The 27,645-nt window shown below is 51.6% G+C and overlaps 1 protein-coding gene across 1 annotated transcript in view; it reads left to right on the top strand.

The window, feature by feature from the left end:
• TRAF7 (TNF receptor associated factor 7) overlaps positions 1-25,595 on the top strand; it is a 28,561-nt gene extending 2,966 nt beyond the window's left edge. The window contains exons 2-21 of the mRNA XM_062503656.1: positions 6,255-6,373; positions 6,566-6,623; positions 7,665-7,756; positions 11,816-11,932; positions 13,160-13,252; positions 14,932-14,965; positions 16,213-16,396; positions 17,258-17,392; positions 18,480-18,697; positions 18,893-18,966; positions 19,441-19,489; positions 19,621-19,748; positions 20,789-20,871; positions 20,960-20,999; positions 21,227-21,343; positions 22,397-22,519; positions 23,253-23,372; positions 24,015-24,146; positions 24,260-24,379; positions 24,897-25,595. Coding sequence (XP_062359640.1) covers positions 6,293-6,373; positions 6,566-6,623; positions 7,665-7,756; positions 11,816-11,932; positions 13,160-13,252; positions 14,932-14,965; positions 16,213-16,396; positions 17,258-17,392; positions 18,480-18,697; positions 18,893-18,966; positions 19,441-19,489; positions 19,621-19,748; positions 20,789-20,871; positions 20,960-20,999; positions 21,227-21,343; positions 22,397-22,519; positions 23,253-23,372; positions 24,015-24,146; positions 24,260-24,379; positions 24,897-24,911 — 2,013 coding nt within the window. The 5' untranslated portion in view covers positions 6,255-6,292 and the 3' untranslated portion in view covers positions 24,912-25,595. The remainder of the gene's footprint in view (positions 1-6,254; positions 6,374-6,565; positions 6,624-7,664; positions 7,757-11,815; positions 11,933-13,159; positions 13,253-14,931; positions 14,966-16,212; positions 16,397-17,257; positions 17,393-18,479; positions 18,698-18,892; positions 18,967-19,440; positions 19,490-19,620; positions 19,749-20,788; positions 20,872-20,959; positions 21,000-21,226; positions 21,344-22,396; positions 22,520-23,252; positions 23,373-24,014; positions 24,147-24,259; positions 24,380-24,896) is intronic.
• The last annotated feature ends 2,050 nt before the right edge of the window (positions 25,596-27,645 follow it).

Genomic DNA, 27,645 nt, shown 5'->3' with positions numbered 1-27,645 from the left:
TTTGGCCGAGGAAAAGCCTGTCCACAGCTCGGGAACTGGGCATGCTGGTGGCATCTTGCCGGGCTGCACCGCTCCGGGATGGCCAAGGGTGAGTTTGCTCCAGGGAGAAGTGTTTGCTCAGGGTGTCAGACAGAATTCCTGGGAAAGCTTCTCCCCTTCAGCAGTGAGGGAGGGATTGTTTTCATCCCTCCATGGAGAGCAGGAGGTACCTGGAGTCCAGCACCGGTTTGGAAGGGGGTACCTGTGGCACGTCCAGCAGCTGGAGCTCTGCTCCGCTCATTTTATCATCCTTCACAGTGACCTCTGCAAGGCTGTGGAACGCTCGATTGCAGCAACCCAGCCAGTGTGTCCTGAGGTTGTTCTGGTGTTTCAGAAGTGGGAAATCCTCGATATTGCTTAGGCAGAGTTGTGAGCACAGAAGCCAAGTTTGTGAGGAGAGGCGGTGTCCCACTGCCTCCCCTGGAATTCTGAGTCACCCTGGGGAGACTTTAATCCGGGGTGTTTGGGGGTTGTGGGACACTGAGTGGTGCTTCTGTCTCAAAGCTGTCTGTAGATTTGCCATGGTGGAAGTGTCCACATTCGCTGATTTCTTTGGGAATCAAGGATTTGGTGCTGTTTCTCCCAAGATTGCTAATTTGATAGATGAGTGTTGGTGTCTACAGGTGCCTCCTGCTTTTTCTCGGTGGCAAAGTCCAAAGAAACTGTACAGAAAAAGAGCAGGTGACTGAACTTTGCTGGATGTGTTTTTGGGTTTTTTTTCCCCTAAAGGAGATGATGCATTTCAGCTGGATCTTTCAAGTATTCTAGTTTCATCTAGAGGGCCGAGAAGAGTGTGTGTCACCAGGTGTCAAAACTTTGGAGGATGTTGGGGGGGAACAGGGGGTGGAAGTGATACTTTGTGCTTTTTGAGTCATGGCTATGGGCTCAGGTTTCCTATGACTTTAATCTGGAAGAATCCCATAGTGTGATGGGGTGGTTACAGCTTTCCTGAGGATGCAGTGCAGCCAACCACAAGGCAAAGCAGTTGGAAATGGGGAATAAAGGAGAGAGAGCTTTGGTTGCTTTGGGTCTAGCAGGACTCCAGGACAGCAGAATCCAGGTGAGGCAAACATTCTGTGGCTCCCTTGAAAGAACAGAGGCCAAGTTTTCTCCATCCCCCAGTCTTTGCTGCTACCCTGCCATGACTTAAGGGGTTTTCAGTTGAGTTGCAAGCCCCTCTGTCTTTCAGATTTGCAGCAGGGAGACCAAGGGCAGAGCTGAGCCAGCCCACAGGACCCTGTGGGGTCTTGGCACCCATTTGTTCTCTCTGCCAGACAGGTCTGAAGTGAGCACCAGTTGTGGTTGAGTGGTGAGGGTGACTGTTCTCAGCTTCTGAAGTGTGATATCTTTCACTGACATCTGCCTTGCTCAGAGTTGGCCATTCCCTCCTGAGGAACTGCAGCAGGACTGAGATGTTTTGCCTTGGAGGGGGAGGACATTGTTGGTTTTAGGGCTTGGCTGGAGTTTTATTCTTTTTCCTTCACCAAACCCACAATTTAACAATGTGATGGTCTCGGAAGGGGTCTGTTCTTTGAGGGAGGATGTGGAAGAGCGCAAGCTGTGAGAGGCACAGCACACAACTTTTAAAGCAGCTTTTGATTAAGATCCTTGTGTGGCAGAGCTGTGACAGTGCCTGTTCCTGCCCAGCAGTGACTGAGGAGGTGCTGAGCCCACACAGGACAGTTTTGGTTGCAGGGTCAGAACTGGGCTGCATAACAAAAATGGTGTTGTAGGTAGAACCTCCCGGGTTACCTGAAATGGTAATAAAACTTCAAATATAGCTTTTGTGTCATGGAACAGCACTGAATATTGGCCTCTATTCTAACTTCTAGTTTATTTTTCTGGGAAAATTGAGGTGCTTCATTTCATCAGAGCAATCATTTTTGATCCAGCTATGGGAACATTTGAAAGTTACAACTTCAGGTTTTAACATGAAGTATTGCAAATATTCTTCTATTCCAAAGCTTCATTATCCTTTAGGAAAAGCACCATATGAAATGGTTTTTCTTTCTGAACTCCGTTTGTTCAAAGGCATGGCAGCGTTCAAACAGCTGTTGAATGTGCTCTCAGTCCTGCAGTCAGTGCAAGCACTGAAGTAGCAGCAATTAAAAAATATCCCTTGTATTTTTATTGATGACAGCTCAGTGCAATTATGGTCTCACTGTAAGACACTCAAAAAAGCTGGTGTGACTTATGAGAAAAACTTATAAACTGTTGCACAGATTTATCAGGTGGAAGTGCCACATCCTGTCAGTAAGGCTGAACTTCTGTTTGTGTTTTATGTCCTTCCTGCACTGACTGACATCTGAAGAGTGTAAGAAATATCCTGCTGGCTCAGGTATTTTAGATTTTAGCTCATCTACAACCTCTTTGTCTCCTTAGTTTTGTGTTTTTTTTCATAATTTCTTCACCACCAGCTGGTGATGGCTGCTTGAAGAGCTGAGTGTAACCTGCAGACGTGGTAATTTCACTGCTGGCTTTTATTCACCATCTTCATCCAGGAGCTGCAACAAGCTGACTCAGCAGTGGTGCTTGGGAACCCTGGCCTGGAGTTCCCTGAACTGAAGAGCGACCAGGGGTTGTCCAGTGTCCGTGGAGAGGTGTCTGCATCAGGGATCTGCTGCATCTCTGCATTCTTGCAGCCTGTGCTGTGCAGGTCAGACCAGATGCTGATAGTCCTTGTCACCCTGAGGAGGTGCACCTGAAGTGCTGATGGTCACAGAGTAGTTAATGGCATTAATTAGCCCACAAACACCCCGTGCCCTTGGCACCTGCCTGCCTTGCCCTTGTCCCAGGAGCTGTGGGTGCTTTTGTCAGAGTACTTCCCTGGGGATGTGCCAATACCCTGAAGGACGTGTAACCCTGCTTGTTGTGAGTGCAGTGTTGCTAGAGGAATAGAAGCTCGTGTGTTACACCATAAATACCCAAGCTGTGAGCTAAGGAAGTTCAGAGGCTGCTCCAGGATAACCCGTGCCTGCCTTTCCCTCTGTCCTGCTGTGGGACAATTTGCCAGCCCAGCAGTTTCCTTGGGGATGAATTACCTCGAGAGAGCTTCAGTGGGCAGAGAGGGAGAATTAGCCAGGCCACAGGTCCTGATTGTCCTCCCAGCCCTGAGCTGGTGATCTGTGGCTGATGCTGTTGGATCTCTCCTCAGCAGTGGGGAGAAGGAGCTCTGCTTCCCCCTGCAGCTGCCTCTGCAGCTACTGGTGGTTGGTTTTTTTCTTGCCCGGATTACTACAGTAGGATTTTAAGGCTTTTCTTCTCACTGAGTCTCAAAAGCCTCGAGTTGATCCCTGTAATGTGCAAATGCTGAAACCTATCCCTGTCCCCCCCTCACATCTGGTTATGATCAGCTGCAGGATTTACTGAATATTGGGTCCCCACAGCTTCCTTTTTCCAGGGGAGATTTTCCTCCCTCTTTGTTTACTTTGTAAAAAACACTGATGTTACATGTTAAAAAAAATTTAATTAAGTCCAGGAAGGAGAATCTGGATCACAGTCTGGGTTCCCAACACCAGCCACCCAAGAGGGACACTCATCCTCTGGGCCTGGGAGCACAGGGCAGTGTAGCTGGCAGGGTTCAGATGCCAAGCAGAGGTGCAGAGATATTGCAGAGATTTTGCAAGTGTTGGTATTAATGTTGACAGCATCAGCCCTTTTCTGCCTCCTTTTACATTCTTTGATATCAGTTGGAAAAGGTTCTCAGATGGAAAGGAAGCTGTGAGGAGCTTGTCAATGCTCTGGAGAGGCATCTGCTCTGCTGAAGTGCTCATGTCTGTGATGGGTGCAGAGGTTTGGGCTGAAATCAGATATTGCTGTGGTGTTGTGCAGCCTGGCTGATATTCTGCTCAACATTTTTTCCATTGCTCACATTCCTCTGGTCTCTGCTTGGAGCAGACAGGAGCAGACAGCTCCCTGCTGCTGCTTCAGGTACCTTGCTCAGCCAAGCTGCAGGCACAGGTTGTGTCTGTAACCAGTGAGTGGAAAATCCCTCTATTCTACATTCCCTTCCCCACCTTGGATTTATTGGAGGTTCCCAGGCAGGAATTGAAGGGTCGCTGCAGTGGCTCGAGTGGCTGCAGTCACTGCTTGTGGCACATCTGATCCTACCTTTAATGATATCACAGCACTCCTCACGCTGTCATTTTATCCCCATTTTTGTTTTCCCCGTCTCTTGAGTGTTTCCCATTGCTTCAGTCTCCATCTGTTCCATCTGAAGGTGATACATACCCTGAAAATGAGAGGGAGCAAAGCTCTGCCTGAGTCTCCAGATAGCCTGTGAGCCTCCATCAGGGTGGGTTTCCTCTCTTTCCATCTGGGAATGACTGTTTGCCCTGAACCCCAAGAGGAATATTTGATATGCAAGGTTCCCTTCACCATAACTGACATGGCTGATGGAGTGGGAGCATATCCCTGCTCCTGCCTTTGAGTAGTGCAGGATAAAGGGTGTGTGGGTAGGTGTTGCATGGATTCATATCCCTGGAAACTTGAATATTTCTCTATTTCCACCCAATAATGGGAGGAGCAGAGTGCTGAATCCCTTTTCCAGATGAGTGTGGTGAGCCCAGCTGTACTGCTAGATGTAGGGAACCTGTGGAGAGGGGATTTTCAGGGATACACATGTTATTGGACATGAGAGAATGCAGCCTGGCGATGGGAAATCCCAGGAAATGCAGCAGTTTGTGCCATCGCTCGTGGAAAGTACTTCCTTTGCTTAATTTAAGAGCACTGCATCATCTGGAGACCTCAGCTGGAGACCTCTCATCTTCAGGCTTTGTAGTTGAAGAGGAGAATCTTCAGGCTCCTGCAGAAGGGGGGAATTTCTGCCGGGAGGAAGCTGGGAGCTCCAGAGCTCATCCAAGGCTGCCAGAGGGAGAGAGGCTGAGTCAGTGGGGCTCACATCTCCTGGGGCCAGTGGCCCAAACCTTTTGTCTGCCCTCTCCCACCTCCCACCCTCTGTCTGCCCTCGAGAACACAGGAATAAAAGGATCCGATGGCCTAAGACAAACTTCTGGCTTGCTGGAGCCCAGCTTTGAACTCTGCAGGTCTCCTTGATGCTGCAGCACAACTCTGCTTCATCCCTGCTGCTTTTGAGACAACTCCAGACTCTGTGCTCAGTATCTCCTCAGGGATCTGGCATTTGCAAGCAGCCAGGACAGTGCTGTCACGTGTGTGGAAAACATTACCCAGATCCCTGGTTTTCAGATGGTTTTGGGTTTGGTTTCAGGGTTTCTGTTTGTATGTTTTTTCTTCAGAATTGTGGGTTTTTTATAATTTTTGACCATTCTCAGAGTTTAGACCTGAGCAGCAATTCCCTGCTCAGGGCTCTACTGCTGCTGTTCCTGGATGCCTGACAGGATGTGGATCTGTAGGATCCAGAGCTGCAGGGAGCACCAGAAGTGCTGTGTCAGGCCCTGAGCAGAGCCTTGGCCGAGGACAGCTCGGTGTCACCTTTGCAGTGTTTAAAATGTGTGTGCAGGATGTGCCCAGCCCTGTGTGCCAGGGCTCTCCAGGGAGGTGGGAATCCCTGCACAAATCCCAGGTCACAGCTGCCTGCTGGGATCCCGTCTCTCTCTGAGCCTCAGTTTCCCTTTCTGTAAAGTGGAGAAATCACAGGGATGTTTTTATAAAAAGCTTAGAGATTTAGGATTTGTCACTCCCAGATAAGGGAAAAATTGCTAGAAACACCTGATACACTTCACCTCCCCAGTGCCAGGCTGAGGTTTGTCCTCTCTGAAGGGAAACTCCTTCCTGAGCCACAAGTGCCTCTGTGTGATGGCAGAGGGGCTGCAGCTCCTTCCTCAGGGTGTCCTGGCTCTGAAGGAGACTGAGAGCATCTTGTCAGATTTGCTGGGACAGCAGCATAATTATGCCCTGAAGCAGTATCAGGTTTCAGCAGAGGTTAAAGAAAGCAAAGTCCATGAGTTTCTGCAGATTATTGTGGAATTCTTGACTTTGCAAACTTGAGCCTAATGAAACGGTGGGGGGAGAGAAACGAGGCTCTTATTAAAAGATAATAATATATTTTAAAAATGCTGAGCACTCACCCAGGAATGATTTGAAGGAATCTTTGTCTTCAGCTCTTGCTTCTGAAAATCCAGGTTTATGTGAGTTTAGGTAAACTCTTGGGCTTTGTGCTGCAGGAGAGTGTTCTCTGAGCCCAGGAAAATACCCACAACAAGCCTAACTCCCTGTGTGTCCTTCTTCTTCCACAGAGCAAGCTTCCCATGACTAGCAGATGCTGGCCTAGATTATGAGCTCAAACAAGAACGCTCGCTACAATCGTTTCTCCAGTGGCACAACAAACATCACTACTTCTGAAAACACTAACGGGGTAAGGCCACGGGCAGGGGACAGGGCTGCTTCCTGTCTTCTCATCCTTTCTTTTGAAATAGGGTGTTTTCTTGCTACTTGAAATCTCACTATTCACAGATGAAAGCTGGGAATGCGTATGCAGTATTTCACCAGCTCAGGCAGAGTCTGAAGGATTTAAATGCCCTGACATTTATTTTTTTCAATATTTCAGACAAGAATGGAAACAACTTTTGGACCAGCCTTCTCTGCTGTGACCACCATCACAAAAGGTGAGTATTTCATGTGTACTGTGTGTGATCCCAGGGTGGTTGTTGTTGTTGTTTTACAGATCATAAAGCTGTTGGGAGAATCTTTCTGGTCGTTAACCAGGTGTTGAGGGACTGAGTTTGGTGCTGTGCAGCCCAAGTGTCCTGACGTGATGGAAATGAGCAGGCACAGGAATTTTCTCTCCTCTGGCAGACTGAGCAGTACCACTGGAAAGCCCTTGCTGAAAGCAGAGTAGTACCACAGGGTTTGACACTGAGCTCAGCACCAAATCTTATTGATCCCTGTGACAATCATCACCAGTGCTGAAAATTTCATCTTCCTTCTGTGCCTGACTGTGAGTCACTCTGGAGCTTTGGTAAAACCCCATGGCCATTTTTAGCTCAGACAGGAGGGGATGCAAATGTTCCTGCTCATTTACAATTCCTGTGCCTTGTTCCCCAAAGCTCAGCAGGTGAGGGGAGCCTGAGCCCTGGCACGTGGGGTGAATGGAGGAAGAGGCCTGGTTTCATTTTGGAAGACAAATACCCTTCCTTTAATAGAGACAAAAAGACTTGACACTGATTTTGATAAGGAAATTAACATCTCCCCGAGAAAAATGTTTGGATTACATTTGTCCTGGACTCTGGATAGTTTTGGACTCCTGAATATTTACATTCAGTCTTTTATACATATAAGAGTCGGTTACATGATCTCTACACAAATATTTCATATTTAGTTTAGCATGGCTCCCCTGTGCCTCAGGGATATCCAGACCTCTCTGGATCCAGGCAATTTTTATTAGTGACTGAGATGCATGGGAGTATAAAGTTTCCTTTTAGTAGTGTTTTTCACCTGTGGGCCTAACAGGATATTACCTGTGCTCTTTTCTGGGCAAGCTCTCAGAGATCAGGATTGTTCTACCTGTCCAGTCATGAGCCAGCATTGGACAGTCCCTAAAATTTCCTTTTCTAAGGAACTCTTAGAGCTACAGAGGCTGTCCCATGGCTTGGAAATGTTTCTGAGGAGCCTAAATGCTTGTTTTTCTTTTTTAACTCCCTTTAAAGCTGATGGGACCAATACCTTCAAGCAGCACCATCGGACCCCGTCCTCCTCCAGCACCCTCACCTACTCCCCACGGGATGAGGATGATGGCATGGTAGGTGTTGTCAGGACCCTCCTGACTGGCTTAGCTGATCAGAAGTGAAATGAGAGGTGTCTGGAGCTCCTCTGGGCTGCTCTGCCTCCCTCATCATTGTCTGTGTTACATGTGCCCCAGAGGCAGGACCAGCCTCAGCATTCCTGGCTGCTCCAGGGGTTGGTGCCATGGGAGAGCAGCTCAGTCTGACCTGGGGCTTCAGGTTGGAGATGCTCCTGCTGCTTTTCACACTGCTTGAAATTGTTATGTGGGTCCAGAGCCTGGGAACTACAAATCCCAGAGGCTCCTTGGGAGGGTGTACCTGGCTCTTGGGACAGCAGGGAGCTCGGGAGGAAACAGCCCCTGCCAGGGATGTCTGGGCTGTGACTGGGGCCAGGCACTCTCCGTGTTGGATGGGTCCCAGCTGGCTCTGCGTAGAATCCATTCCTATTCCCACCTCCAGATGGGGCCTCTGACCACAGGGAGCGGGTTTGGAACCTGCAGAGTAGGATGTTTGACACGGGCTGTGCTGGGCTGCCCCCACAAACCATTCACATGTCTCCCAGTATCTTGGTGGTAAATCAGTTCCCATATGTGTATCCAGTTTTCTCACTCCTGAGTAAGTTCTTTTTGGGGAATTTAGTGATTCAACAGGCTCCAGGGGTTAGCTGCTTGGACAGAAGTTAAATCAGCTAAATCAGTTAAATCAAGAACAGCAACAGCAAAGCAAACCTTGATGAAAGGATGGACAGTTCCGAGGCTGGACCTTCTCTTGTACCTTGTGCTCCAGCCACATCTCAGAACCACAAGCTCTGTTCAGATCCAAACATGTTAGTGGCAAACTTCAATTTAAGCACTTGTAGACTTAGGTTACAAGACCCAATTTCCAAGCCAGGCATACATGGATCGTTGCTGCTGGAGTTAGACTGGGGTCAGCAACAGTGTGGAGCTGCAGCACTTCTTAAAATAAATTTGACACCAGATTGCAAAGAATTTTATTGTCAGCATCCTGTAAAGTTCCTTCTGTTGCTCAGAGATCTTGCTGTGTTTTATGTGAGCCTGTGGGGGGTTTTGTTTGTTGTTGGTCTTTTTTTCTAACAAGTCCTTTGAAAATTTGCCTGGTGTCCTTGGCAAGTGCAGCTCTCCAGCCCACCACTGACCCCACAAGCTGGGCCAGTGTTCAGGCCACCCCTGGCTGTCAGCACAGACCCTGTGGGCTGAGTGCTGGACTCACAGTGCCCTTTTCACAAGCTGGGTAGTTCTCACAGGGCAGAGGGAAGGATTTTTCCAGAGGAGGAGATGCTGTGAATATTTCATTTAGCCAGGTCTGATAAAGAAATTCCCTGACTCCTTTGAAAACCCCACTGGCATGAACTGGGGTGTGCAGCCAAGAATGGGGGAGATCTCTGCTGGGAGCCAGCTTCAATCCTCTTGGACAGTCTCAGCCCACTTTCCCTGGAGTGTTAAATATTCTTTAGCAAAAATAGTGAGAGGATTAATGAGTGGTTCAGGAAGCAGCACGAGGTGCTGACAAACCAGAACCGCCTCGGTCCTGCTCTGCCTGCTGCTCCAGGCAGACTCACTAACCCTCTTGGGAAGCTTCATTTGCTTTGTCAAGAAATAATCTGGGATTTCCCTTCCTCATCTCTGAGTTTTCCCTCCTCCAGAAGCTGCCAAGGGCTTCTCAGCCATCAGAGAGACAGTTGGAGACGAGTCAGAGCCCTCCTGTGACCTCCACCACCCCTTTTTCTTTCCTTGTAAAGCTGCTGTTAATGAAACAAAAGCAGAGCAGTATGTTCTGTGTGCAGATTACTGAGTGGCTGCTGCTGTCATCCTTCCTGGACACAGTGCCACAGCTTCCCACCTTGCTGTGCCTGTGGGGAGCTGGAACCTGGGCTGTGCTGGAGCCTCCACCTGGAGGCTGCTCCTGTGGCTGAGGTGATGCAGCCAAAGATTGCAGCTGAATATGGGAACAATTGGATACTATGGATGGAGGCTGCCTGGCTGTCCAAAGCCTGTTGTTTACAGGGAGCTTCACCTCCCTGAGCCAGAGGCTGGATTGAATTGCCAGCAAAAAACTCTCTCATCTTCCATCTGATGTTTGAGTGCTCCATCCTAGGGCTGTTTGAAGGTGTGCCTGATGTTTAGTGCAGAAATGAGGTCTCTTGAGTTTTATCCTCGTTTGCTTGGCAAAAGCAAGGCTGCAGATACCCAGAGGGTCTGGAACTGCCAGCACACCCTCTGCCATTCAGTGCCCAGAGGAGTAAAGGATTCTTTTCAACACATCCCCTTCTCTGCTGTGCACTCAACACCAGCATTATCCAAACCAGGACACAGGGAGCTGAGCCCACAGTCCTACACAAACCTCTGTGTCTCACACCCCTGCCTCCTGGGAATGCTGCAGTCCCCCTTCTCTGTTGGTGATCCTCATTGGATGTTGCTGGTGACAAACCTGCCTCCCTGCAGAATCTGCCTTTGCTGCCCTCACCCCCTCTCACCTCCAGACTGGGAACTATGCACAGTCATTCTGGTTATTTTAATAGTTTCTGCTACTAGTAGAGGAAAATAATAAAATTAATGGATACACATAAAATGGATTTATCTCATTATAGCCATTCATCCTTAAGGTTTATGTATTTAGTCAATAAATATGCTGTCTTTAAGGGAAAGACATTTATGCTTTGGCTTCCAAGTAGATGCAGCATTTCTGAGTTCCTTGGAGCCCAGGATCATAAAAATGAAGCAGCAGAGCAGTGTGAGGAACCAGCAGGATCCTGGTCTGCTGCTCTCCTGCAGCCCAGCAGTGTGCTTTGTCTCTGGGGAGGGCAGCAGCCTCTGAACCTCATCTTGCAGCTTTCATTGCTGAATTTCCTGCTGGCCCCACTGCCCTCTTGCATTGCCTTTGTCTGTCCTTGGGTCTGATGTCACCCCCTTTCAGGCAGGGCAGGCACACAGAATGCAGCTCCCGAGGCTCAGGTGGAACATGAGGAAAGGTGTTTTTCTCACAAGGTGAAGGACAGGAACTCAGCAGAGTCTGGTCTGTGCTGCTTTCCCTGGTCCCTGGGCAGTGCCAGGCCCAGCCTGGGCCAGGGAGTCCCTTTTCCAGTGGGCATCCAGGGATCTCCAGAGCTCCTTCCAGCCAACACTCCTCAGGGCCAGAGACTGACAGAGGCCACAGCCAAGCCTTGGAGAATGTGACACGTGCAGGTGCTCATCCATCGTGCCTTGTCTGAAGTGTCTGAAGCTTCTGGCTTCCTTCCATTTCTTTGTCAAAGCATCCATTCTGCTCATTGGAGACCTTTGTTCCTCCTCTCTGCACCTTTTCCAGTCCACCAGCAGCATCTCTTCCACAGTAACCCCGCAGTGGCTGCGCTCCCAGTTGCACTGTATCCTCAAATCCAGTCTCCCCGTGGCCTGCAGTCTCCAGTGGTGCTTTGACACCGAATGGCACCTTGGCTACGTGCTGATGGTTGATATTCCACCCTGGGAGACGTGCTGCTGGCTAATATTCCAGCAGCAGCATTCCCTCAAAGCCAATCCCAAGGCCACTGTAGGCAGAGGATCTCTGTGGATTGGTTCATGCAGTGCCTGCTCCACTCTCCCCTCCCGAGCAGGAAGCGGCAGAGCTGGGCTCACAGAGAATTCAATAGAAGGAAGTCTCCACACTTACGCAAAGAAATTTGGCAGAAGTTAGATAGTGAGTGCAACAACAAGTGCTGCTGCAGAGATTAGAGACATTGCAGGAGCTGGAGCAGTCTCTGGGGGAGATTTACAGAGCTTTCCATGAAGGATTAATTCTTCCAGGCCGTTGCTTTGCGGGCGTGCACGGTAAGTGTGCAGGGAATGCACCTTGGAGAAAGTGATGTGCTTGGAATTTGGATGTCAGCCTGGCTTAGGGAGTTAAACCCGAGTGATTCCTGTCTCTGGGCACGGTGCAGAGAAGGGCACACAGCAGCAGGGCCACTCAGTGCAGCTGGGAATGAAGCAGCTGAGCGTAGTGGAGGGGAAAAACTGAACTTGAAGGCTTTTCCTGGAGTTTGGGAATGATTTGCCCTGACCAGAGGTGCTCTGTGTCCGCAGCCTCCCATCAGCACCCCGCGCCGCTCCGACTCCGCTATCTCCGTCCGCTCCTTGCACTCCGAGTCCAACATGTCCCTGCGCTCCACGTTCTCACTCCATGAGGAAGAGGAGGAGCCAGTAGGTATTTGGGATTGTCTCAAGGAGCAGGATTAGGAAGCTCAGTGGCAAAAGAGTAACTTAGTGGATTGTCGTGAGTACCCAGAGCTCTCACGGGCAGAGTTTGTGCGGTGCCTGGCTCAGACTCCTGCTTTTAATTTTGTTTCCACCACTGACTTTGCTTCCTCATGTACCATTTCCCTGCCTGGAAAGTGAGGACAATGGTGAGGCTTTTCGGCTTCCCAGAAAAACTGTAAGTCTTTGCAAAGTCCTGCATGATTCCCTGACCCTGCAGCAGAGCAGGGAGGGTTGCAAGGATCAGACCGGTGGTCTGGCCGCAGGCAGCAAGAGAAATACAATTCCCCATGGATTTGGAGCCCTATCCCAATTCAGGGCTGCGTGGCACCTCACAGATTTGATTGTAAGCCCCAGGAGGGTGCAAGGAATTTTCTACATGCTGGGGGAGGATACTTTTAAACTGAGATTAGCTGTGACCCAGTAACCAACCCCAAACTGGATGAATAAAAGGTCAGGCAGCATTCTGCCACTGATCTGGGATAAGAGTGTGTTTCATGTTTGGGAACCCAGGGGGCTGTGTTTGCATTTCTGAGAGCAGCACAGGATAAAAAGACAGAGTGAACTGTAGAGATTGATTGGAAATGCTCTGAAATGTGAGCATGGAGAGCTGTGGTGCTCTGGGAGGATGTGCTTGGAGCCTTGTGCTGGCTGTCCTAGTTGTTAAACCAAACTGGAGAGATGGGCCCATTGCAGCAGAAACAACGTTGTTTCTGCTTCCTAAGGATTGAAGGAGCCCTTCCTTCAGAATGCTCTAGAAACACAAGAGTGCAGGCTGCTTTAAAACTTCTCTTAAGCTCAGGCTTAGTACAATTTTGACAATGCTGCTCAGGCCAACCAAGGACAAATTCCCAGCCAGTGCAGTTCTGAGTGACTTGAATCATTGGCAAAGAAGTTGGTCTGTGCAGTTTGCTGTCAGGTGTTGATCCTGCCAGATGCTGGTGGCCCCCAGTTTGTGATGAGCTGAGGGTCTCCAGCCATTCCCAAGTTCATTCTTCCCCTGCTGGCACCCAGCAGATCCAGACGGAATTTTATGTGAGATGATGAAACCCTCGGTGTGCCCCAGGCTCGCTGAGGCTCACCACTGAGGGATTGTGTTATTCCTTCTGCACAGCTGCAGGCTCTTGGTTTGGACTAACCCAGGCTGTGTGTGTCCCTCTGTGTGCCCTGCAGGAGCCCCTGGTGTTTGCAGAGCAGCCGTCCGTGAAGCTGTGCTGCCAGCTGTGCTGCAGTGTGTTTAAGGATCCCGTCATCACAACCTGTGGGGTAAGGCAGGGCTCTCCCAAATATCCTGGGTGAGCCAGAGCCAAGCCTGGACTGTCCCCTCTGTCTCTCCCTGGGGATTGGTCAAGCAAAACGAGGGCTTACTTAAAATGGGATGGCTTTTCCCAGGAGAGCTGTACTGTCAGCCACCCTGTCCTGGCCATCTTCACTCTCTTCTTGTGGCTTCCATGAGGTCGAAGACTCCTCTGGAAGGGCTCTGCAGGAGCTCCTGGGCACCCCAGGAATGGCTGTGCTTCATTTGTGAAGGAAATGTTGCTTATAAAACAAGAATGGCTTGAAGCTTCATTTAGTTAATGTTTGCAAAGGGATTTGAGATCCTCAAATGAAAGGCACAGGGTATTATGAATGTTCTTCTGGATTCCATTTTGCTGGGATTTAATAGAAGCTGTATATTATTCCTGCTTCTGTGCTACTTGTGAAGAAAGATGGCTTTGAGATGGCTGTAATGCTTCTGACGTGCTTCTGATCACCAGGATGGGGCTGTAGCAACAGCAAGCAGAGCTCAGGATTGTTTATTGCAGTGAGGGTGCTATTCCCCAAAAGTGCTGGAAGCTGGTGTAGTTTGGCTGCAGCATTCCAGTAAGCAGCTCTGCACAGAGACACTGAGATTTACTGGTTAATGTGGAAAAAAGCCCAGTGCAGGAAGCAGCCTGGCTTCATCTGCAGTCCTGCTCTGGCAGCTCTGGAGGGAGCTCGGTGCAGCTGTGCCGGGCAGGAAAAGGCCATGGGAGCAGGGCAGCAGATAACAGCTCCAGAGGGGGACTCACAGCTCTGCCAAGAGCTGGCTCTGTGGCCAGGGAATGTGGCTGAGGAGGCTCCAGGGAATGCATGGAGCAGGATCAGGACCAGTGAAATGCTGCAGCCTTTATGTTCATTAGTGTGTTAGATTGTGTTTGCTACTTTGTCAAGTTGAACTGTCAGAACGGAGAGGGGAGCTATTTAAAGTGCTCAAATTTACAGAGCATTAAATGGCTTATAAAGCAGCTGTTCCATCTGCCTGGCAGCAGGACAGGGCAGCTTCTGCTGCCTTAAGAGGGCTCCAGAGGGATGGATGTGATGGGCTGACAGGGCAAGGACAGGGAGAGGGCTTCCCCTTTCCTCGAGGGCTTCTCAGGAGAATGAGGGGGATGACATGGACTACAGGGGAGGATGAAGTAGAGAAACCCTGTGCAGATGTGGAGGGTAGGAAAGACTTGGATGTGCTGAGGAGCAGGCTGGATGGAACTCTGAGCCCTGGTCTGGTGGAAGGTGTCCTGCCCATGGCAGGGAATTGGAACTTGATGGTCTCTAAAATCCCTTCCAACCCAAACCATTCCAAGATTCTGTGATCCCATGAATATCAGAGTGTAGCAGAACATGCCCCTGGCTTTGGCTTGCACCACGATCATGGCCTGATCCTGAACAGGGAGAACATCAAAGCTCCAAACAGTTCCAACAGTGTGTTCAGTGCTCTCGGGAGCAGGACCTGTGCTTCACCCTGAGCTGTCTGAGTAAGCAGCTGGGGTTTGCCCTGTGGTGCTGAGCTAAAAGAGGTAGAGCAGCTGCTGAGGCTCCTGAGCCACAGGCTTTGGTATCTCCCACCTTTCCCATCAGCAGCCATAGGGAATAATTTGCCAGCTCTTGTTTTACGCTGACGCTGCTGTTCCTCTCTGTCTCCACAGCACACGTTTTGCAGGAGATGTGCCTTAACATCTGGTGAGTACAGAACTGCTCTTGTGGGATGCAGCCAAAACACTGTTATTTTCTGGTTTATTTGCTTTCACCTAAAGAGAAACCTGCAGAAAAATGTCCAAAGGGCTTAAAGCAAGCTGTCAGTCAGACGTGCCACTGCAGCAGTGAGGGGCTGGGGGCCGATGGTGCACTCTGGAGCATGGGCACTGCAGAGAAGCCTGGGCCCTGCTCCTGGGCACAGGATGTTCTCAGATCCTGGGAAATGCAGTGGATAATCCCAGGATAATACATGTCTCGCCCAGAGTTGACCCACTGATTTCAAACTGAAAGCTTTCTGTGACTGCCTGGATAAAGAACCAGGGGCCACATTTGGCATCAACCCCTTCTCTCCCATCCCCTCAGTGCCAGGGCTCTGACCCCTGACTGAGCCCCACTGAGCTGCTTTAGCTCACCCAGCTCTTCCAGAACCCTGGAAGAGCCCAAGCCCCTGGCTGCTGGCCTGGGCTAACCAGCTCCCACTTGGGTTGGACTCTGGCTGCAGAAAAATAGTTCTTTTGGCATGAGCCTGTGCTCCTCTTGGCAGCCTGTTGTTCAGCACAGAACCAAGCCATTGGCATTACCAGAACAGTGAGCCCTGAGGAGGCTCTCTGGGGAGTCCTGCAAAGCAGCAGCTCTTTCTGCCTTAAGAGTTTTGTGTTCCATATGCAAGAGGTCCCTCTTCTTTGCATGTTAATCCCCTCACTGTGCTCTGCTAGCAAAAGGCTTTGCAGTTGCAATCCCCATGCCTGAAGTGTTCCATAAATAACTGGATGTGGCACAGCTCAGTTGATGAGGTGGTGATCAGTCCAAGGCTTGGAGTCGATCATCTTGGAGGTCTTTTCCACACTAAAAGATTCTGGGTTTCAGTGGCTGCTGGCAGCAGGAGCTGAGCCCAGGCCTGGGTGAGGAGCAGGTTATGGCTGGGGCATCTGGTTATTTGTGCTCACTGCCTGTGAACACTCACCCTTCAGCCAGCACAAGGCAGTCTGAATCAGTGTGGACTTCTTTCATTGGCAGCTCCCTCAAATCATTAGAGATTAACATAAACTGTAACTTTTCCAAATCCCAAAACAAACCAAAGATAAGGGCTTGCAGACCTTGGGTGAATATTCCCATGGCCACTCACCTGACCAGGGAAGGCAGAAAACCACAGTTTCCACACGGAGGCTCTTGGAAACGCTCCTGCTCTGTCTCAGCCATCACTGACAGTGCCATCCTTCCCTCCCTGGCAGAGAAGTGCCCCGTGGACAACGCCAAGCTGACGGTGGTGGTGAACAACATCGCGGTGGCCGAGCAGATCGGGGAGCTGTTCATCCACTGCAAGTACGGCTGCCGGCCCGCGGCCAGCAGCAAGCCCACTGCCTTCGAGGTGGACCCCCGAGGCTGCCCCTTCACCATCAAGCTGAGTGCCAGGAAGTGAGTGCTTGGCTTTACTGTTGCAGGAAGAGGGTTCACAGAAAGTTCTTCCAGCACTGGCACGGGGCAGTGGTGGAGTCCCCATCCCTGAGGGGTTTAAATGCCGTGTAGATGTGGCGCTTGGGGACGTGGCTTAGTGGTGGCCTTGGGGGAACGAGTGGGCTCGGTGGTCTTAGAGGCCTTTTCCAAGGCCTTTCCAGCCTGCAGCCTCTCCAGGGAAAGGGCTGTGCCAGCCTAGCCTGCCTGAGCTGCCCTGTACAGCTGTGCCAGGGGCATGTTCCCTGCATGGGCAGGGTGGCTTCAGGATACAGTTCAGATGGACTGTTCTCAGGGGAAGGATGTTTTTTTTTTTTAGTTTGTTTTGTTTTATTTTGTTTTATTTGTTTTGGTTTTATGTTTTTTTCTTTTCTGCTCCCTGAGTGCCAGCACTGGGACAGGGTGTGTATTGTGCATCCCCCTTCATATCTGGGATGAAACTCCATGGCCCTGATCAAGTAGAGAACTTGGGGTTCTTTTTGTAGGGGGAATTATCTTGGTTATATCCTATGAATTTGAAATCTGTCTCCCTCCCCATCCTAAATGCATTCCCTGTTTTCCCGGTCCATTCCTGTTGTTGATGGCTGTCTGAAGGCTCAGCCCATCAGCTGCAGAAGTAGATATACCCTGTGAAAATGTGGCCTATCATTACTCTCAATTTTCTGACCAAATGAGAATTTAAAGCTGGAATTACAGTCTCAGAGCAGGAGGCTTTGGATCATCTGACATCCTCACAGGGTTGCTCCTCTCCTGATGATCTCTGTTGTTCCCACTCATTTTTGCTTGTTGCTGATTTTCCCTGCCTTTGCTTCTCCCCTTGGATAGGGATCATGAGAGCAGCTGTGATTACAGACCTGTGCGCTGCCCCAACAACCCCAGTTGCCCTCCCCTCCTCAAAATGAACCTGGAGGCTCACCTGAAGGAGTGTGAGCACATCAAGTGTCCCCACTCCAAATATGGGTAAGGAGCTGATGCTTTTGGTTGGTGAAGCTGCACTGAGCTCATTGCTGAGCTGCTTTTTGACTGCTGCAGCCTTGGGGTGGCCCCGAGGTCTCTGAGCAGCTCTCCCCAGTGCTGTGCGTTGGCCTGAGGCTGAGCTGGGGGGTTCAGGGATTGCAGGAGGCATCTCCAGAGCCTCTGGGTGGGAACAGGCAGGTCACAGTGCCCAGGGAGGAGGAGGGTGAGGGCGCAGGCGGAACAGCTGGAGGAGAGTCAGAGCACGAAGAGAGGGGGATGAGGACAGGAGTAATTTGAGCACCATGGCAGTGTCTTGCCAGCCAGGCCTTGTCCCAGGGCAAGGAAAGTGCTGATGCACCTCAGAGGATTCCCTATCACCCGGGCCCCAGGGCAGCTCCTGCTTGGCTTTACTGTTGCAGGAAGAGGGTTCACAGAAAGTTCGTCCAGCACTGGCACAGGGAAGTGGTGGAGTCCCCATCCCTGAGGGATTTAAATGCCGTGTAGATGTGGTACCCAGGGATGTGGGTTAGTGATGGCCTTGGGGGAACGAGTGAGCTCGATGGTCTTAGAGGCCTTTCCCAACCTCAACAATTCTATGATTCCATGGTCCTAAGCCATGTCTTGGAAGAGGCAGAGCAAGGCAAGTTCTGGCAGAGCAGCCCTGACTCTGTGCCATGCTGCAGGCCCAAGTCAGCATCTGCTGAGGTCAGCTGCAGTTTCTTCCACTGGTTTTGATGGCTCCTGGTGAACACAACGAACTGATGCCATACTCTGTCTCCTGCCCAAGATCTGCTTTTCCTTGCAACTTCCCAGAGGGAGTCCAGTTTGGGGCCAGTGTCTTGGCTGGAAGAATGGGAACTGCTTGGCCTCTCTTGTCCTGCAGTTATCTCTCCCAGCAGGATCACAGAATCATTAAAATTGGAAAGGACCTCCAAGATGATCAAGTCCGCCCTTTGAAAGATCATGAACCACACTATCCCTGGTGCTGGCATGAGGAGTAGGACAGCTGGGGATCCACACAGGCCTTGGAGCTCCCCTGAGGAGCCAGCTGAACTCAGCCTTGCTCCAGCCAGCATCTCCTTCCCTTCAGGTGCACGTTCATAGGAAACCAGGATACCTACGAGACCCACCTGGAGACGTGCAAGTTTGAGGGTCTGAAGGAGTTCCTGCAGCAGACAGACGATCGCTTCCACGAGATGCAGGTGGCCATGGCCCAGAAGGACCAGGAGATCGCCTTCCTGCGCTCCATGCTGGGCAAACTCTCCGAGAAAATCGACCAGCTGGAGAAGAACCTGGAGCTGAAGTTTGGTGAGCGTGCACCGGACGAGCTCTGTGGTCAGAGCTGTAGGGACAGGGCGGCTCTTTGGCTGCTGCACTGGGTTGCTTTCCCTGCTGATGGCAGCAGTGTGTTCCGAGGTTGGGTGGCAGTGGGTGCCCTCTGCCTGTTCCCTGGGATGCCATCAGTGGCTCTGCAGTGACTGTGGACCTGTCCCTCTCTTGCAGATGTGCTGGATGAGAACCAGAGCAAGCTGAGCGAGGACCTGATGGAATTCCGCAGGGACGCCTCCATGCTGAACGTGAGGAGGGGCCCTGGGGTGGAATTACCTGGCTCTGCTCCTAGCTGGACTTCTCCTGCACTGGGGAGAGCCTTCTGCTCCAAAGCCTGGGCCTCTTACAGGAGCATTGTCCCCTCCTCCCTGCCTGCAGAAGGCAGGGAGATAAGCAGGTCCAAGCAGTGTGGTGAATTGCAGAGTGAGGACAGTATATTCTGAGAGGTGTTTCTGGGTCTCTCTGAATACTGAAGAGTTTAGTGCAGGTCTGATGTGCTGTCAGAGCCCTGTGGTCCCTGGAGGGAGGTGACAGGGATGTGGCAGTCACAGAGTAGAGCAGAGACCTCTGGTCAGAGGATGAGTGGGACATTTAGGAAGAGCCCTGTGGGAGTCAAGAAGACAAGAGGGGTTGTAGCAGTGGAGGGGACAGTCCTAAAGCCATGTGCAGGGCAGGCTGGCCTGGATGGCTCCACAGCTCACACAGCTTGTTGTGTTTTTCAGGATGAGCTCTCCCACATCAATGCTCGGCTCAACATGGGCATCCTTGGATGTGAGTATCCCCATGGTCCCCACTGCCTTGGGCTGGGTGTGGGGGATGCCCAGGGAGCCCTCCTGGCTGCTGTCAGCTGTGCAGAGCAGCAGCACTGCTCTCCCTCCCTCACCTGGCTCTTCTCTCTGCAGCCTATGATCCTCAGCAGATCTTCAAGTGCAAGGGGACTTTTGTGGGCCACCAGGGCCCCGTGTGGTGTTTGTGTGTGTACTCCATAGGAGACTTGCTCTTCAGTGGCTCCTCAGACAAAACCATTAAGGTAAGAGCTTCCCTCTTCCACGCACCTTCTGCATTTGCACGTGGAACAGAAGCCGAGTTCATTTGTGGGGTGGGGGGATGTCACTTCCTAATGTTCTCTCCAAGAATCAAATGATTCTTTGTGATTATAGTCGGACAAAATTCTCTGCAGGGAAACATTATGTGCTAGTGAAATTGAGATACAAACAGAGATCTTTGCAAAGCCCTGATTAGAATCTCATTCCTGCAGCTGCTGGTTTTGCTTTATGTGGCATTTAGGGTATTCAGGACTATTTCAGCTTCTATGTTCCTTAGTTATAAAAAGTCATCTTAGAACAAAACATTTGTCCCTGATCCAATGTGTCTTTTCCCTATTTTATGGCATGTTTGTTTTTCTTTGTCCTGTTTTCAGTAACTCAAACTGACAGCACTGCCCTAGTGCAGCCTCAACAGCCCTTCCCAGTGTCACTGTGGTGGTGGCTGCTGGTGGCTGCTGGCCAGGCTGGGGACCCCATGGGCTGCCATGACTAACCCTGCCAGGAGCAGAGCTTTGGTTTGGTTTCCTTGCCTTTAGAGCCACATGGGAAGGAAATGGATATTGCTGTATGTTAGGGAAGGAAAGCAGATTTCTCCCCTGTCCTGGCTGCTCTGGGCACCACGTTCCCATGTTCCTCTTGAGAGCAGTGTGTGCTCATGGGAAAAGCCTTTGCAGAAGTGGCAGAAGAAGCTGTGCTGTGCCATTAGAGCCCTGGGATGGGGTGGGAAGTGCTAAAGCAGGAACCTGAGAGCTGCTCCTTTCAGTGTGTTGTGTTGTGTTGTGTTGTGTTGTGTTGTGTTTGCCTGGGCTGAGGGAGGCAGAGCTGGAGCAGCTGATTCCTGCTACCTGTGTCTCCTTAGCTTCAGTCTCACTCTCTGCAGTCCATTCCCTTTGCTAGCCAAGCCTGCAGGCTGGCAGGCAGTGCCCAGGGGACAGGCAGTGCCCAGGGGACAGGCAGTCTGTTTCCTCCTCTGGGTGCTGACATCCTGCCTGGGCTTCAGCCTCTGCATTGTGCTTTCTGTTAGGTGTGGGATACCTGTACCACGTACAAGTGCCAAAAGACCCTGGAGGGTCATGATGGAATTGTGCTGGCTCTCTGCATCCAGGGGTGAGTGAAGAGGGGCACCTGTCCCTGGGGACCCTGCACATGGTGCTGTCCCTGGGTGACCCCACATTGTGTCCTGGTGTCATTGCAGGAACAAGCTGTACAGTGGCTCTGCTGACTGCACCATCATTGTGAGTATGGGGCACCCACAGCCTGCTCTGCAGCAGGGGCTGTCCCTCCTCTGTCAGGGCTGGGGGACTGATAACCCTCCTGTGCTGTATCCACTCCTGCCTTGGGATTTCCCACTTGCAGCTCCTGCCTGGGAGCAGGAGGCTGCTGCTCTGAGCTAAGGCAGGGTGGCTCCCCTGATTTTAGAGGGCTTTTCCCACCTAAACCATTCTATGATTCTTGTTTGCAGGTCTGGGATATTCAAAACCTGCAGAAGGTGAACACGATCCGAGCGCACGACAATCCTGTTTGCACTTTGGTCTCTTCACACAACATGCTCTTCAGTGGCTCCCTCAAAGCCATCAAGGTGCAGCTCCAGGGCTCCTCTGGGGCTGCTTGGGGACTAGGAGTACAAACTCTCTGGCAGAAGTGTCAAAAGAGGAAGAAAGTGGCATTTTCACCTGCAGGTGACCTTGTTGCTAAGGTCTCCTGAGCCACAGAGCAGCCAGCACTGCATAGGTGTAGCCCATGCTCTGTGCTCAAGGGAAAGCTGCTGCAAAAACACTCTGTTTCTTCCAACTCTGTAAACCTGAGGCTGCAGCTGGGGTATCCTGGCAGTTCCTGAACATGTGTGTCCTCAGGCCCCCAACAGACCTGCCCAGACCATTGGGAATTGTTGTCTGGGCTCCAGAACTGGCTGGAGATTCAGGCTGCTTGTTTTGAAACTGCCTCCAAAGGATCTTGAGCCTGCATTCCCTACCTAAAACATGCAGAAATCAGGAACAGCTTTTCAGGCTGCCCTTTAAAGCCTTGGCTAGATTCCTGTGGTTCTGCTTCCAGCTCCTGGTGAGACAGCTTATGGGCCCGTCCATCTGTAAGAGGACTGTGCTCTTTTCTTTATCTGGGGCCTGGAGTGGTTCAGCTCTGGAGGGGGCTCAAGGCTGGAGCAGCCACATAGCACAAGGAGAATTTGAGGTCTTTTGGGTTTGTTTGTCATCCCTTGCCACTTCCTGCCGATGAGCCAAGCAGGCTCAGAGTGGGGGGAGTGAGATCTGCCGGTCCCTGTGTGCCAGGGGTGGGAGAGGAGATTTGTGGGAGTGCAGGGCAGTTCCTTGCTGCAGCTGTGGTTTAGGTTTTGTAGCCCATGGCTCTGCTAGGGAAGGGTCTCTGCCAGCAATAATGCAGGCTCCAGGCTAGCTCCCTCAGGGAATGTGCTTCCTCAGCAGTTACTGGGTTTTATCAGCAAGTCAGTGGGATCAGGCAATTCCCATCAGGCAGGAGAGCTGGCACAAGGATCCCCACAGGAGCTGCGAGGGCCTCGGGCAGGGTGGGCAGGGAGGGTGGGCACTGCTGTCCGTGTCCTGCCCAGTCCCACTGAGATTCCTCCCCATGTGTGTATGTGTGTCCCTGCTTTCCACAGGTGTGGGATATTGTGGGTACTGAGCTCAAGCTGAAGAAGGAGCTGACAGGTCTCAACCATTGGGTTCGAGCACTGGTGGCTTCCCAGAACTATCTCTACAGTGGATCTTACCAGACCATCAAGGTGGGACCCTGGCACTGGTGACACCCTGATCCACCTCTCCCTATTCCTCTCTTCTCTGCACTGGGGCAGCAGCACCAGAGGCAGCTGCTGGGATGTGAGAGCACTGCTGACACGTGGGATTTTCCTGTGCTGATTCCATCTCTGCAGGCTGGGCCTCTGGAGCTGCTGGGGAGGCTCACTGGGATAAACTGGGGCCTCAGCCATGGCGCCTCGTGGCTGCTGCAGCCTTATCTGCACTGACACTCCTGCAGATAACAGGGGGAAGGTCACTGTCTGGCTGCAGAGTTACCATAAATCTATGTGAGGGTTCCCAGTGCCCTCCCTCTTCTGTGCGGGCTCAGGTTTTGATGAATAGTTCACCTCTCAGCATCTGGGGGGGACACAGGAAAATTGGAAGTTGCCCTTCTCAGTGTTAATGAATCTCTGTTAATTTGCCTGCATTGGGTTTTAGTGCTGTCAGGGAGTGGGCTGTGTGTGCACGTGTGTGCAGTCACGCACAAAGGGTGTGAATTCTCCACATAACGTTTCCAGCCTGGATGTTTAAAGTTGGACAGCTAAATAAGATAACAGGGATTTGCTCTTCAGTCCTGAGCATTCCCAGTTGGATAGGTTTGTCCCTAAAGTTGTGATCTGGGTGCTCGGGGAGCCAGGCTGACTCTGCGTGGCAGAATGGCTGCAAGGGATCTCCCCTCTGGAGAAGGGTCTCATCCTGCCTCTGCTTGATCTCTCTCAGATCTGGGACATCCGGAACCTGGAGTGTGTGCACGTGCTGCAGACGTCGGGAGGCAGCGTGTACTCCATCGCTGTCACCAACCACCACATCGTGTGTGGCACCTACGAGAACCTCATCCACGTATGGATCAGCTGGGATGGGCTGCTTGGCATGGGAATGGGCACAGGGGCACGGGCACCTGGATGTGCCTGGCCCTCGGGCACAGCACCTGGCTCTGCACTATCCCTAGGGCACAGCACCTGGCTCTGCCCATCCCTCGGGCACTACACCTGGCTCTGCACTATCCCTAGGGCACAGCACCTGGCTCTGCCCATCCCCTCAGGCACTGCACCTGGCTCTGCACTATCCCTAGGGCACAGCACCTGGCTCTGCCCATCCCCTCAGGCACTGCACCTGGCTCTGCACTATCCCTAGGGCACAGCACCTGGCTCTGCCCATCCCTCGGGCACTGCACCTGGCTCTGCACTATCCCTAGGGCACAGCACCTGGCTCTGCCCATCCCCTCAGGCACTGCACCTGGCTCTGCACTATCCCTAGGGCACAGCACCTGGCTCTGCACTATCCCTAGGGCACAGCACCTGGCTCTGCCCATCCCCTCAGGCACTGCACCTGGCTCTGCACTATCCCTAGGGCACAGCACCTGGCTCTGCCCATCCCCTCAGGCACCCACCCTGGCACTGTGCCTGGAGGCAGAAACCCCTCTCAGAGGGGAGCTGGGGGTCTCAGCCCAGTGCAGTGCCCAAGCCCAGCTCTCCCCTGCAGGTGTGGGATATCGAGACCAAGGAGCAGGTCCGCACTCTGACCGGGCACGTGGGGACAGTCTACGCCCTCGCTGTCATCTCCACGCCCGATCAAACCAAAGTGTTCAGCGCGTCCTACGACCGCTCGCTCAGGGTACGTGTCACCCGTGTGTCACCCGTGTGTCACCCGTGTGTCACCCGTGTGTCACATGCAGCATCCCTGTCCCTCTGGGCTGTGCTTGGCTCATGTTCCCCGTGTCCCTGCAGGTGTGGAGCATGGACAACATGATCTGCACCCAGACCCTGCTGCGCCACCAGGGCAGCGTCACCGCCCTCGCCGTGTCCCGCGGCCGCCTCTTCTCTGGGGCTGTGGACAGCACTGTAAAGGTGGGTTTGCTCAGGCTTCTCCTGCATGGTTTGGGCATGGAATTAGGGCATTAAATGAGTTAGGAGGCAGGTAAGGGTTGAGCTCTGCTCCTAGGGAGCAAGTGACCAGACAAGAGGGCATAACCTCAAGCTGGACCAGGGGAGGTGCAGGTTGGACGTGAGGAAGAATTTCTTCATGGAAAGGGTTGCTAAAGGAGGGGCTGTCCAGGAAGGTGGTGGAGTTCTCATCCCTGGTGGTGTCCAGGAAATGACTGGATGTGGCACTCACTGCTCTGTCTGGGCTGGATGACAAGGTAGGGATCAGTCACAGGTTGGATTCAGTGATCTTGGACGTCATTTCCAACCTTGATGATTCTGGGATTCTTTGAAACAAGGGGATGGTTCTCCATGGGTGGGAGGTTTCCCTCCTGACAGTGTTGTGGGTGCTGGCAGCCCAGAGGGAAGCTCCTGGGGGATGAGTAGAAGCCCATAGTGCTGCTCAGGAGTCACTGCCTGTGGTGCCATTGTCTGTCTGCAGGTCTGGACGTGCTAACGAGAGTGTCACACGAGTTCTGCACACTGAAAGACCAAAAACTCTCCCCTCCATCGGCCTGTGGGTGACCACACCACTGAAATGACTGCTGCAGCTCCTCCTGCACCGACCACTGCCTGCTGCTGCTGCCCCTGGGCTGGCTCCCCCTGGCTGGCAGCTCTCTGGACAGCTCTGCCCCACGGACACTCCAAGTGTTCCAAGACCTGCCCGAGATGTTTGGAAAAGAGGAAGCTGTTCCAGTGCCAGTGCCCTCCTCTGCTTGTGTCCCCCCAGCTGGGGTCACCCCCAGGGTGGGGCTGGGGTGACACTGGGCCTCGGGGCTTGTGGCCTGTCCTGGTGGGGACACTGGGAGGCTGGGCCCCTGTCCGTGGCAGGACTGAGCTTTAGGCTGCACCTGGGTGGGCACCCGATCCCTTTCTGTCTCTAGTATTTAATTTTACTGCCAAGGCACCGGGCCGGTCCATCTGGGAAGAGGTGTTTCCTTGAGTAGCCAGGTACGATTTTTATGCCACAGCTAGTTCTCAAATCAAGTTCCACAAGCCCATTGTTCACCACCCTGTAAAAATGGTCTCCACATTAAAGACAAAAAGCCTCAGTTGCATTTTTACTCACATTTTCTACTGTTTTTAAGATTGTAATATAGATTTGATTATTTCTTCATTGACAATAAAAGCAGAAAGAGTTGTTCCTGCCCGGTGTGAGTTACTGCAGGGAGCCAGCAGCCAGCACTGGCCCCATGGGATGAAAACTGGGGTGTAGGGCCCAGGCATGTTCACTGGAGACAGATCCCAGCCAGGCCCCAGCACCCCACAGAGACACCCAGGGGTGCCCTTGGGCCATGCAGCACAAACACCCAGCACACCACCAGGACTGGGGAGGGCTTGGGGACACAAAAAGTGGTGGCAGTCAGGCAGGGGTTTTATTTTTTTTTATTTTTGTTTAAATATTTGTTGCCAGACTTGGTATAGGAGCAAACGTCTTCACAGCACCACGAGCCATCTACAATTCAGAATAGGAAGAATAAAGACGAGTAGAGGTGAAATCTAAGCACAGAAGAGCAGGGAGCAGCACCAAGATGCAGAGCTGGACAGATGGGATACGATACAGAGTCCATAACTTAATCATAAAAAATATATATATGTATATATATCCATCATGTAGAACTTTATGGATTTTTTTTTTTTAGATACATATTTTTTTCTTTTCAACAGATATTTTCAGGCGGGTGATTTATTTATTTTAAAGTCTTTTTTTGTGTGTGTGTGTGTGTGTGTGTTTTGTTTTTGTTTTTTTCCAAAAGAAATTTCAAAGTTGTGCCAAACACATCTGGATCAGCGACCACAACGGGAGAGACGGGGGATTCAGGGCAGGGAGGGAGAGGGAAGGAGGGAGAGAGCACTCCACGTCTCGAGAAAAGAAAGGAACAGCAACACTTTTGTTCGGAAACCACAAGCAAAAAAATGCATTCATCAGAGACTCAAGCGACTGAACCAGACTCCAACTCCAGTTTGTACAGGAATATACAGCGGTGCATCCTGCACCGAGCACACGCACCCCGCGGGCACACCCACACGCACCCACACGCACCCAGACACAGACCGACAACAAAAGCAACAAAAAAGAAACAAAACCAAACCCTGAAGACACTCCAAAAAGAAATGAAACACCTCCAGTGTTAAGAATTAACAAAAACCTCCATAAAACAAGGCACATCCTTTGAGTTCGTAACGGTGGAAAAAGAAAGACGCGACACTGAACCCCAACGGAAAACCCGACCAGAACCGCTCGCACGTACCTTCCACCCAGAGAAAAGGTAAATATTGTGCTACTCTTAGAATGAGTTTGCCACAAGACACACAGCTTAGTATAATCTAATAGTTTTTCTCAAGCTAAAATTCAGTTTTCTCTTGATTTCTTTTAAACTGCTTTATATATAATTGCTAATATTTTTAAATCTTTTAAATATATATTTGTTAAAGTTTATTTCTTTTTATTATTTTGGGGTTGGGGGAAATCTGCTTTATATCTTTTTTTTTTTTTCCCCCTCCAATAAATTAATACTTTTTTTTTTTTATAGCTTATCACCATCCTGTCCCCGGGCGGGGAGGGGGCCAGGCAGGGGCACGTCCCGCTGCTCCCCAAGGCCACCGCCAGCCTTGCCCGCCCCTGCCAACGCCGACTTAGAAAGAAAACAACGTTTAAAAATCAAAATTAAAAACGGAGCAAAGAAACCCAAGTGTATTTGCCCGCCCGGCCCTGCCACCAGCAAACGCCATCGGTGACACGCGGCTGGCGGAGCCACCGGGCAGGGCTTGTGCTACATTCGGGTCACACAGACCCGCAGCGCCGGGGCTGGCAGGGCACGCGTGGCCACCAGCCCGGTCACTCGGGAGCCCCCCAGGGCCCCGGCCACGGTTCGGTCCGGAGCATGTTGCTTTGTTTCTTCTGTTGGGTTTTATTTCTGTGGTTTTTGTTTTTTGCTTGCTTTTTTTTTGTTGTTGTTTTGTTTTGTTTTGTTTTGCTTCTGCAAAAGGGAGTCCTGCCGGAGCTGGCGCCGAGTCCGTGAGCACAATCCTGAGGTATCTTCTTCTTTGTGCAAACCCCGAGGGACGGGATGTCCGGGAGGGGACGGCTGTACAAAGGGGACGGGGGGAGGGCGGCAGGGCCGGGGGGTCGTGGATCGTTGTGCCCTTGTGCCCACGTAAGCCCTGAGGTTCTCGGGGCTTTGGCGCCC

Source organism: Cinclus cinclus, chromosome 16, assembly GCF_963662255.1.
Source record: "Cinclus cinclus chromosome 16, bCinCin1.1, whole genome shotgun sequence".
Classification (NCBI taxonomy): domain Eukaryota; kingdom Metazoa; phylum Chordata; class Aves; order Passeriformes; family Cinclidae; genus Cinclus; species Cinclus cinclus.
The sequence above is the reverse complement of the archived record's forward strand: the minus strand, read 5'-3'. Positions and strand labels throughout refer to the sequence as shown.